At 39.0% G+C, this 12,984-nt stretch overlaps 1 protein-coding gene across 1 annotated transcript in view; it reads right to left on the reverse strand.

Annotated features, from left to right (window-relative positions):
* KIAA1210 (KIAA1210 ortholog) overlaps positions 1–6,763 on the reverse strand; it is a 45,850-nt gene extending 39,087 nt beyond the window's left edge. The window contains exons 1-2 of the mRNA XM_004614490.2: positions 6,703–6,763; positions 1,655–1,841 (exon numbers count right to left, since the gene is read on the reverse strand). Coding sequence (XP_004614547.2) covers positions 1,655–1,841; positions 6,703–6,763 — 248 coding nt within the window. The remainder of the gene's footprint in view (positions 1–1,654; positions 1,842–6,702) is intronic.
* Positions 6,764–12,984: the final 6,221 nt, after the last annotated feature.

A 12,984-nucleotide genomic window follows, 5' to 3' on the forward strand; every position in this document is an offset into this window, starting at 1 on the left:
TTTGCAACACAGGCACAAGTAGGGGTGGGATTGGGGGTATACTGGGGTTGTTTGTGGAAGAAAATGTAAATGTGCACTGGTGAAGGGATGGGTGTTTTTCATTAAAAAAAATTTTATTAGAGAATCACTGTGATGTACAGTTGCAAATTTATAAACTTTTGTGTTTGCATTTCACTCATACAGTGATCGTTTATCCATCCCTCCACCAGTGCCCATTTACCTCCATCAATGATCCCAGTATCCCTCTTACCACCTCCACCCCATCCCCCACCACCCCACCCCGCCTCTGCAGCAGGGCATTCCCTTTTGTTCTCTCTCCTTTGGGGTGTTGTAGTTGCAATAGAGGTATTGAGTGGCCTTCATGTTTGGTCCATAGTCTACTTTCAGTTCAAATCTTCCAACCTGAATGGGTCCTCCCACCATCCTCTACTTGGTGTTCCCTTCTCTATCTTAGCTGCCTTTTTCCCCAGCATGTCGGGCCAGTTTCCAAGCTGTGAGGCAGACATCCTGGTCCTTTCTCTACTACTCTTGGGTGTTAGTCTCCCACTCTGTTACTTTATATTCCACAGATGAGTGCAATCTTTCTATGTCTGTCTCTCTCTTTCTGACTCATTTCACTTAACATGATACTTTCCATGTTAATTCACTTATATGCAGATTTCATGACTTCATCTTTTCTAAAAGCTGCATGGTATTCCACTGTGCAGCTGTACCAAAGTTTCTTTAACCAGTCATCTTTTTTGGTTACTCCAGTTTTTTTCCAGATTTTGGCTATTGTAAACAGTGCTGCAATGAATATACAAATGCAGATGTCATTTCTACTTTAAGGGATGGGTGTTTGATCATTGTTTTATGAAGACTTAAACACAAAAACTTTGTAACTGTTCTCACGGTGATTCAATAAATAAATTTTAAAAATAATAAAATAAGGGCAGCGATAGCACAGCGGGTAGGGCGTTTGCCTTGCACGCGGCCGACCCGGGTTCGATCCTTGGCATCCCATATGGTCCCCCAAGCACTGCCTGGAGTAATTCCTGAGTGCAAAGGCAGGAGTAACCCCTGAGCATCGCTGGGTGTGACCCAAAAAGCAAAAAAATATAATAATAAAATAAGGGCCGGAGCGATAGCACAGCGGGTAGGGCGTTTGCCTTGCACGTGGCCGACCTGGGTTCAATCCCCGGCATCCCATATGGTCCCCCAAGCACTACCTTGAGCATCGTTGGGTGTGACCCAAAAAAAGCAATAATAATAATAATAATAATAATAATAATAATAATAATAATAATAATAATAAAATAAAACTGAGAACAATCTGGAAAAAAGGGGATATCAGCTGTCTTTACCTTTGAAATCAGAGATCCCCAGCTCCTCCCAGGTAGAAAGATTCACATCTCAAGTTTTCCTAGAGAATGGAGTGTACATCTGCCAGGCTCCAAACCCCCAAACTATGCAGTGTTAACTAGCAAATATAGGAACACAGAGAAAAGGTCCCCGAACTTGGTTGCTTTGGCAATGACTGCAGATCAAACTCCCGTACCAAGGGCTTCAATAGTCCCTAGGATCAAAGAACACTGGTGATTTGGTTGCCAAAGAGACACCAAGATTGATTTGCCTGCTCTTGGCCTCAACCATATTCCCTTGCAGACTGACTTACCCAGGCTCATTTGGCGAAGCTTCCTCAGCTGCCTTCAGGCATGAGATGCTAATATTGCTGCTGGACAGGCTGGATTGCAGCCTCCTCCCTCGTTGGGAAGGACTCTCTTCAGAGTCTTTTTTCTTCTTCTTAACAAAAAAGCTCCTTAAAGCTTTAAATTTGAATTTCTTCTTTCCTGGAAATGAAACTGAAAAGTAAGACCTGGTATCATGGTAAAAAGGAAGACCGGAAAGGAACCAGAACCTTAGGGATAGAAATAAGGAGCCTGAGGACCTGACATATCTCAACCCTTGACCCCAGTGCCAACAAGTCGATTTGACTTGTTCTACTCTTACAATAGCAATAGCTCACTGACAAAGAGTCTGAATGTCCAGTACAAGCAGATGGGCAAACCTCTCAATGTCCATTGGCATCTCAATGTCAACTTAATCTACATCTTTCTCCTGACCCAAAATGATCATTCTAGTGCCATGCTTATTGGGTCAATAGAAACAGCTGATCCTCTACCTGCCCCCTCCACTCTAATGACAGACGTCATCATAATCCAGCTGAAGAGCCAAGCTTTGCATGCAAATACCACTTCAGGATCCCTAGAAATCCATGTGGGGCAATCATTACACTGAAGTTTTACAGACCCAAGGAATGAGTGTGGTAGGGTGGTATATGTGCACTGGTGAAGGGATGGGTGTTTGAGCATTGTATAACTGAGACTTAAGCCTGAAAGCTTTGTAACTTTCCACATGGTAATTCAATAAAAAAAAATTTTAATAAAAATATATATATTATTGAAGACAAAGAAAGAAAGTAATTTATGAACAAGAATTGAAAAGAAGGGTTGTCAGGCCAATAAGCTTATGATAGGAATAACAAAAATCAAATGCCAGAGGGTACTTAATATGTGTTTGTGCACATTAGTAATCTCTTATGTAAGGGCTTAATGGCTCCAGGATGAAATACAACGATCTTCACACACTTTCGTGTAAGGAAATTTTACAGGACCATTTTAGTAGATTATTCATGGCAAGCAATACAAAAGTAATTGTTTCTGTTCTGATTTGAGGGGCACGGTTTGGGATTTTTCATGGAAACTTTTAAAATATGGTGGTGGGAAAATTCAATGGTGGTGGGATTGGTGTTCGAATATTAAATGCAACAAAATTCTTGTCAACAACTTTATAAAAATAAAATACAATAAACAAATAAATAAATGTGATTGTGTACATGGTGTGTGCTTTTTAATGATTTTTCTTTGGATTAGCTACAGGGCTGTTGAACTCTGTATATGTAGCTAATCTATAGTTTGCTTTTCTATAATATCCTTCAGGGCAATAGTGCCAGTGTACATTCTAACTACTCATTGGGCATTGTTTGGGCTGTCTTTTGTTTCTAAATAAGTACATAAAGCTCTAATTTGACTCAGAAGAGGGGGAAATCGAAGGGGCTTTTTGTTACAGTCTAGAGAGGTGGAAATAGAAGCTCTTACTTCTTTACATGCAATAATTTAGCAAGTCCAGCGTCCTGGTCCAGTTGCCAATAGTTAGTCTCTAGAAGACCCCTGATCTGCATAGCAATCCTTCACTGTCATTGAAGGGCAAGCCAAGGGTGTGAACAAAGGGGCTACCATTGGAGTCTTAGTATGGTATTGGAAAGAACTACCAGAGTCAGAAAAACTCTGTTTGTGGTATTAATTAGTTCCATAACCTTAGATAATTCATTCAGCCTCTCAGGGATGCAGCCGGAAGATGAGAGGAATCACACAAATAAGCATTTTCCAAAGAAGCTCATAGGTCTCTTGCATGAAAAGGAACTATAGTCTAATCTTGGAAATGCTGAATCAGACAAAGCTTAGAGATCTGTTTTTCCCCAAAACCTACCCTGTATGATTGAGGTTCTGGATTCAGTTTCTGGAACTGCAAAGGAAAAAAATTAAAATTACTAGAAGTGGACTTCAAGTGGACACTCAATATATGACTGTACATTTATTGATTTTAATGGTGCATAACCAAAACTTAGAAGTTATAATGCAGTCTTACTTCCATTTAATAGAAATTTAAATTAAAAAATTCAAAAATAGAATTAGAATTCACATCCCTGGATTCTGCTGATTTCAGAAACATAAAAAGTGGAATGGGGGCAGGCGGGATTACACAGCAGGTAAAGCATTTGCCTTACAAGCTTCTGAACATTATTCTATCCCTAGTACCTCCATACGGTCCACCAAGTACCACTAGAATTAATCCCTGAGCACGGAGCCAGGACTAAGTCTTGAGCACAAACATATGTACCCCCTCTCACTCAACCCTCCCCCCAAAACAAAATATACATAAAACTAAATATGGATGTTTGCTAAAGATCTCTTATTTATATTTCCCAAAACAAGACTAATTTCTATGATGAAACTATATCTATAGCAGGTGCTAAAAATTGAGGCTGCATATATTCCAATTTTCCAAAACTGGAAAAAAAGTTTCCACTTTTGCTGGGCAGACACAACCAGTTTTCCCATGAAGATCACAAATCTAGTTTGTGTCTTTTAACCATGGGCATTAGAATGGAAAGAAGACTTCATCCATTCCTCTTGGAGAAACTCCAAGTATAGTGGTGGTATTGCTCTTTCGGTGGGGACATGGGAAGTCACCCAGAGATGGAACACATGGTGGGTTGGCTGCTCATTGATCTATGGCAGTCACTTGAAAGTGGGGCATGACTTTACCAAACAACCAGTTGCCAGGTGTCCAATGTCACCTGTAAGTGTCTCATCCTCAGTCTACTCTGGCTTAGAAGACCTCCTATCTAACTATATTGACTAACCCTATGTATGGAGATAATTGGGTATGCTCTACAAGCTATGAAAGTTTTGAAATATTTTTTGTACTTTGATGTGTATAGTATAGTAATACATTTTGAAAAAGTAAACATTGTGAAGTTAACAATATAGAGATTAATAAACAAATGTTCCCTCAAAAGTAAATTAAAAACTATTTTTTTACTCTGGTTCTTGGTGGTGGAATATGTGCACTGGTGAAGTGATGGGTGTTCGAGCATTGTATAACTGAGACTTAAGCCTGAAAGCTTTGTAACTTTCCACATGGTGATTCAATAAAATAGATAAAAAATAAAGAAATAAAATTAAATTAAAAACTATTTATTTATTTATTTATTTATTTAAATGAATCACCATGAGATGCAGTTGCAGACTTACAAACTTCTTACTAACAAATGCAATTAAAAACTTTTAAAAGGAAAAAAAATCTTACATGAAACTTTTGAAATCTTAATGGAGTCTATAATGATACCACCATAAACATGCCCAATCTCATCTGAAATCCTAATGGAGAGACTGGAGCAATAATAGCACAGCAGACTGGGAGCTTGCTGTGCATGTAGCTAACCATTGCACATGACTAACCATTGGACAGCCATTGATGTCCCTGTCCAAGCCTGGGGACTATGCTTTCTCAAACAGCCAGTATCTTTTCCCAGTCTCATCCAATAAGGTATGTCATATGCCGGACAATTCACTATCCCAACCCCAGATGAGGATGTAGGGAGCCATTTTACCTTACTGATCTTATCCTGTCACTATTTGTTTAATCACTAGCTAACCCCATGCCACCCCTAGCAAAGGTTGCCACTCCTAATCTTACTGATCTTATCCTATCAGCATTTGTTTATTACTAGCTAAATCCCGTGCCACACCCTGCATTTCTATTGGGGGTCCTGGCACCACCTCCTCCCAACAGGGAGGTATAAATACGTAACTGCCATAGAATAAAGGCCTTTTCTCCCTCCTCCGGGCTCTGCATCTGTTCTTTCGGCTGCACCCTACGAAGGGTTCTCCCTGCTGAAGAGAACCAGACCTCCACATCGACTTCCACATGAAAAAACACTCCTAAATCCAAAGAAGAAATTGTTGCTCTGTAGGCTACATATTTGCTTATCTACCATGGACACAGGCTATCCATCAAAGTTGAACTTAGAGAATCCTGAAACTCATAATGGTGACCTTGTTCTACTGCAGTGTTGCTAAGAAAGAATATATTCTTTTCTTTTCTTTCTTTTTCTTTTTTTTGTATGGAGAAGTGGACCACACTTAATGGTACTCAAGGTACTCAGGGCTTTCTTCTGGCTCAGAGAGCACTCCGGATTGGGTTCAGGGGGGCACATGCAATGCTGGGTATCAAACATGGGCCATTCACATGTAAGGCAAGCACCCTACTCACAGTACTATTTCTCCATCCCCTCTTTACTTTCTTTTAATAACTATTTTTGGGCCTATACTGAAAAGGTGATCTACTCCTGGTACTTGGTCTTTCTCTCTTCAGGGCTTGGGTGGTCACTTACATGCATGGGTGATACCACAGTTTAGGCAACTGAATACATCAGTAAGCACTGCAAAAAGAAAATTTTGTAAAGTGAATCTTTTATAACATAACTTAAAAGTGGTATCTTTTATTTCTAGCTATTTAAGTCAGTTGCAAAACAGCTGATAGAATGATCTGTTGATTAAATCCGGATTGCTATCTATAGTAAAACCTCAATTGAATCTCTCAGAGTATGGTTTTCTCTCATATTTTCTCCTGACTAACCCCAAATCCTGTCTTAGAATGCAAAATCTGAGACCATCTTCAAAGAAGATGGCAGAATCTCAGATAACACCGTGAATTGTCAAAGTCAGAGATAAAAGATAGCGGGTTAGGAAGCTGAAAAATAGAGACATAGTAGAGCTGGTAGTTTGCTTGCATTGCACGTGGCCGGCCCGGGCTCCATCCCTGGCATCTCATATGGTTCCTCAAACACCATCAGGAATGGAGGAGCCATTCTGAATGGAGAGCCAGGAGTAAACCCTGAACACTGCCAACTATGCCCCTCCCACAAAAATCCTGAAAAATAAATGTGGACAAAGTCTAATGTTAGTAGATATTTGCTATGAATATGTTTTCTTGCTATGAATATGATTCTTTTCTAGGAGTTAAGTACAATAAACATATAGAATTTCAGTTATTAAGATTTTTTCTCAGTTATTAATATTTGATCGGGTTACTTACCCTCATCACTGGCCTCTATAGCTTCTATGTTCATAGAAACTTCATTTGGTGCTTCTGCCATCATGGGATCACTAAAATAAAATATTGAGTAAAATGCAAAAGATTGACATTTGGCACCCAGTATTTAACAAACTCATTGTACCTACACATAAAATGCTTGTTTATAACATTTTTAGCAATGTGCCCACAACCCATAGCCCTCCCCTATTACATCTCATCCTCCTCTTCTTATGCTCTCCCTTGATTTCTTTCCTTGTATACATTAGATAGATAAATTTTATAGTGTGTGAATTACATCTCATGAAAGCTGGTTTCAATGGACAAATGTAAAAAAAACTTATCAATTGCTTTGTGTTGGGAATCATTCATTTTGGAGGCTGTTACTATTGATAGGTATGCACGAGCAGACAAAATTTTCTTCATAAGCATCCAGATATGTACCAGAAAATTTCGAGATATTGTACTCCATTAAATTTCAAAGTTTTGGCAAAAAAATCAATAGAAGAAAATCAAACCTGGAAATACTTGCAACATATTTTTAGGGAGCAATTTTCTCATTTTTTTCAAGAGTATATATTAAAGATGTTTATTAAAGATGATAAACTAGCTAATATTAGCTACTACAACTAATTAATAATCACATACATTTACATGAAAAATGTCAGCCTCATCTGTAATTGGAGAAATGTAAGTAAAAATACCAAGCTAATATTTTCAGCTATCAGATTGTGAAAAAGGTTTTCCATTTTGATGACTTTACGTTGCTGATAAGGATAGAAAGAAAATAGACACTATCTCTTACTGTGGAGTGTAAATTTCTTTCTCAAGGGCAATTTGTAACAACTGGAAAGATAATACAGGGATTAAGTTGTTTGCCTTGAATGTGCCCAGCCAGGTTTGAATCCTCCAGAACTGCCTATGGTCCCCCAAGTACTACAGTGTTCCCCGAAACCAAAACCCAATTAAAAAACATCAAGGAGAGGGGCTGGAGTGATAGCGGGTAGGGCGTTTGCTTTGCACGCAGCCGACTCGGGTTCTATTCCCAGCATTCCATATGGTCCCCTGAGCACGGCCAGGGGTAATTCCTGAGTGCAGAACCAGGAGTGACCCTTGAGCATCGCTGGGTGTGAGCCATAAAACAAAACAAAAAAAAAACACATCAAGGAGAAATATTTTAGTATGAAAAATTTATAAATTTATGTTAAAATCAAAATAACCTTAAATTTAAAATTAATTAAATTTATAAGTAATTTAATTTATATTTATTTATTTTATTTTATTTTAATTATTTATATATAAATAAATTTATATATTTATAAAATAAATTTAAGGTAAATTCATTTTACCTTTTGATCCAGTAACATCACATCTTGAATTTTACCACATAGACATGATCTCACTTGTACACAAAAATATTTAAGCAAGAATGTTTTACATGTTGTTTCAAATAAGAAGCAACCAAAGTGAACACCCAAAGAATAGTTCTCAGATGACTCTGATGCAGTGCCATAAGAAATTTAGCTATTTTTCTGTTCTGTTCCATTAGAACATATAATTAGATTCAACTGTAAATTTCTCATTCAAAAAAAATAAGAAATGGCAGGTTTGGGAATACATGTCAATTGATAATTAACCATTATAAAACAGTGTGACACATTTGGTGGAAGTTTATGTGTAGCAGGGAAGGAAGGGATCATAATGAGCACCATAATCCAGAGAAAGTGAATGATCTTTGGACCCAGCAGGAGTGCTGCACTGAGGCTCTGGATATGACTGAAGTAGAAGTAAATCAAATTGTTACAAGGCCCAGGAGGATTGCCCCATAGCTGGAAGACTGCTTCATGAGCGGAGGGGAGAAGGCAGATGGAATAGAGAAGGGACCACTAAGAAAATTATGGCTGGAGGAACCAGTTGGGATGGGAGATGCATGCCGAAAGTAGATAATGGGCCAAACATGATGACCTCTCAGTGTCTGTGTTGCAAGCCATAATGCCCAAAAGTAAAGAGAGAGTATGGGGAATATTGTCTGCCATGCAGGCAGGGAGAGGGTGGGAAAGGGAAGGGTATACCCGGGGTATTGTTGGTGGGGAATGTGCACTGGTGGAGGGATGGGTGTTTGATCATTGTGAGATTGTAACCCAAACATGAAAGCTTGTAACTATCTCACGATGATTCTATAATTTTTTTTAAAAAAATTTAAAAAAGAAGTAAATCAAATCGTGCTAAATCAGTACTAGAGGCCCATGCGCCAGATCTGCTTTACTCCCAGGCATAGTCAAGTAGCCATTGCTTCAAAGATGGACTCCAGGCCTCTCAGGACATATTGCCTCCTTCTGTGTCACTCACACATATCTCAAGGTAGAACCTGAAGGCTCTGAGGTTGATGAATATATAGGAGATCACTCAAGAGTAGTGCTGTGACCTTAGAAAGGAAAAGATGAGATGAGAACTTTCGGGGTCTTTGTGTCAAGATGTCATTAAATAGGTTCCGGATGAGGTGAGTTGTTTCTAGCTGCAATAAACAATGAACACACTTGGCCAATTATAAATGTGTTTCTTCTGGGTTTAGCTGAAAGATGTTGCTATTTTGTTCAAGTTACTCAAACTCTATGAGGCTATATCTCAACACTATCTGAAGTTGACTTATACCCTAAAGAACTCATATCTGTAAGGAGAAAGAAAATATAAAAAAATCAAAACCCAGAAATTCGAAGGGAGACTAGAAAAATCTATGTGGTCAAGAGAAATTCACATTACTGGTGATTTCCTGGAACATCTTTACAAAACATGGCTGTACCTCCAACCCTGAAACTAAGGAAGACATTTTAGGCTCTGGGTAAATAAGCTGCCTTTTACATTTGGAGAAGCTGATAGAAACGAGCTGTTTTCCAATGTTCCACACAGCAGTAGGCAACACTTTCCACTGATCCACCAAAGACAGGGATAGAATAAAGGGAAACGACAAGGCTGAAAAGATAGTAGGGTACTGCACGTGCCTTGCATGCAACAAACATGGGGCTTGATCCCTGGCTCCCCAAACAGCTCCAAGAGTGATCCGAAAAGAAAATCTCTATATACATAAATATAAAGGGAAATATCAAAGAGGAACAAATATGAAGGCCAAGGCAGGACAAAGAAAGAGAATGTAGAGTGACATCTGCATCCCTGAAACACTTATAGCTTTAATTTATCAAACTTTCTTTTTTAGTTTAGACTGACTTGAACGCTTCATGGCATTCTTGCATCCTTTCTCCAACAGAATCTAAGTGGCCTCGAAGATAACAACAACCTCTGTTGAGAAATCTGCTTAACACAAACAAGACCACAACCACCATGAAAACACACAAGCATCCCCTGGGTATGAAGTCCTTGTCCTGTTACCACCCCATCTCGTATGCCTTTGCTCCTCTTTAAAGAAAGCAAACCTCCAAAGTGAGATTTCTACTTACTGTCTTTAGGTCTCGGCATCTGGTGGAGCTCTGACCAAAAGGGCTTCCAAACTGAACTGCTTTCGAAGCACACCAACAAAACTACTGTTGTTAAATCCAACAGGAAGTCATTAAGCCTTTTAGCATCACCTGACACAGTGATCCACTCCCTCTACTGGGTACAATTTTATCACCCACTTTCTGATCATGCCACTGCCCTCCTTTTCGTTCTCTTACCTCATTGGCTAGTCCTTTTCAATGAACTTTGCTCAGTTTTTCTCAGTTCCCTAAATTTGAAATGTTGTAGCACTCAAAGACTCTGTCCTTGCCCATTCATTTTATCTAGAAGAATTTCCTGTACCATTAAATTAAAATATCAGCAGTAGTCAAAATTTGTGGGCCATGTATGCTCTGTAATCTCAGAGAATAAAAGAAGAAAGTCCAAGATGAAGTTCCTTTCATTAATCTATTTTTATTCAATTCAAGATAAATAACATTATCATTTCAACAGATAATTATCATAAAAACATCATTAATGAGGCTGTTTTCTTTCATCTTCATTTTAAACCTTCAAAATCTGGTGTGGAATTTACACGCTCTAATTTTGAACTAAATGCATTTCTTTCTTTCTTTTTTATTTAATCACCATGTGGAAAGTTACAAAACTTTCAGGCTCAAGTCTCAGTTACACAATGCTAAAACACCCATCCCTTCACCAGTGCACATATTCCACCACCAAGAACCACAGTAAATCTCCCCCCCACCCCCACCTCCCAGCCCCCCACACCAACTGTGTAGCTGATAAATTTCACTTTACTTTCTTTTTACTTTGATTACATTCAATATTTCAACAAAAAACTCACTATTATTGTTTGGAGTTTCCCCCGCCCCCACCAAAAGTCAGACCTGCTGGAAAGGAAGCATTTGGTATTTTGTTTTCCATTGCTGAGAATGAAGAGATATGAGGTTATGTGGTGACAATAGCGGCCTCAAGGTTTTGAATTTCTGTATTTTAGTATCTTAGTAACTGAGTCCAGAGAAATTTCTGCCAGAAGTTGCATCATTGCTAGTTCGTACCTCTCTGCTACATTATATTCCACATATGAGTGCAATCTTTCTATGTCTGTCTCTTTCTTTCTGACTCATTTCACTCAACATGATGCTTTCCATGTTGATACACTTATATGCAAATTTCATGACTTCATGCTTTCTAACAGCTGCATAGTATTCCATTGTGTAGATGTACCAAAGTTTCTTTAACCAGTCATCTGTTTTGGGGCACTCCGTTTTTTTCCAGATTTTGGCTATTGTAAACAGTGCTGCAATGAACATAGAAATGCAAGTGTCATTTCTACTATACCTTTTTGCCTCTCTGGGATATATTCCCAGGAGTGGTATTGCTGGGTCAAATGGGAGCTCAATGCATTTCAAGTGTTCATTCATCACTGGAACTAGCAGCTACCACATCCTAGATGATATCCTTCAGATTTTTAATGCCATCAGTACTCCCTGTATTCCAAAATTCATTCTCTTTGCAACAGACCTCTTTCCTTAATTTCATATTACCATAACCTACTGCCTAATCAGTAACTCCACCTAAGAGTGCATATGAAACTCTTTACTTTCCCTCACATTCATTCCCCTATTTATTTTTCTCACCAAAGGAAATATCATGAAGCAGATGCTCAGCAAAAATTAAAGAGTCAATGATTACTGTCTTTCTGTCACATGCAACAGCTATTCCAATGGCAAACCCTGTAACTCTTCTTCCAACATATTTCTGCAGTTCAGTCCTTTTTGACTTGGGATCTTTGCATTGGCTATTCCTAAAGCCTAGAACTTTTTTCCCCTGTGGGGTATGGCTGACTTCTTGGTTGTATTTAAATCAGCTCCAGTGTTCCCTCTCAGAGATTATTGTAAGCCCTCCTACTCTCCCCCTTCTCTCTCTTACATTGCCCTTCATAAACTTCATCATCATAGCACTTGCCACTACTTGATATAATAATCCATATGGATTTAATGACTTGTTTCCTGTTGGAATTCTCTACTACAATTCCGAGTTTACACTAAAGCAATACTAAAGCAGGTAAATTCATTGTCTTGCACCCAACCAAGCCTGGTTGGACAAAGCCAGCATCCCTCATTCTCCCTTAATCCCTATCAGGCATGATCTATGAGAACTACCAGGTACGGTCAAAAACAACAACAAAAAGATAGATTGCAAAGCCTATCTTTTTGATCAGAAATTCCTAAGAAGTAGAGGTGTTCTTGGGGCTGGAGTACAGCAGTTAGGGTGTTTGCCTTGCAAGTGGCTGACCTGGGTTCAATCCCCACCATCCCATATGGTTTCCCAAGAACTGTCAGGAGTAATTCCTGAGTGTAGAGCCAGGAGTGACTTATGAGAATAGCTGTGTATTACCCAAAAAGGAAACAAAAAACAAACAACAAAAAATAAGTAGAGGTGTTCCCTAGGAGATACAGGAAGACTTCTCCTGAGGGGGGAATATATTTCCCAACTGAGCAGAATGTAGTTCCCCTCCTAGTCCTCTAGCAAAGGTAGCACATACACTCACGTTACCCCCCCAGTACAGAACCAAGTACTTTGGGGACTCTCATGTCTTCAGCACATGGTATTCATTCATAAGTTTGCCAGACACAAGAACCCTGGGTTGAAGTTCCATTCAGTTAGGTTAGACCTTCATGGTGGAGGCTTCAGAAACTGGCACTGTGCCTATTTCTATTTTGCAACCTAACCTAATTACCCAGAGCTGTGCTTCCCAGATACACCTCACAGAGACTTTACTGTATTTTTTCCCAGGTGACATATTATGACTCAACAAGTTTAAAGAGAATT

The sequence above is a fragment of the Sorex araneus genome, chromosome X (genome assembly GCF_027595985.1).
Source record: "Sorex araneus isolate mSorAra2 chromosome X, mSorAra2.pri, whole genome shotgun sequence".
In the NCBI taxonomy this organism is placed as follows: domain Eukaryota; kingdom Metazoa; phylum Chordata; class Mammalia; order Eulipotyphla; family Soricidae; genus Sorex; species Sorex araneus.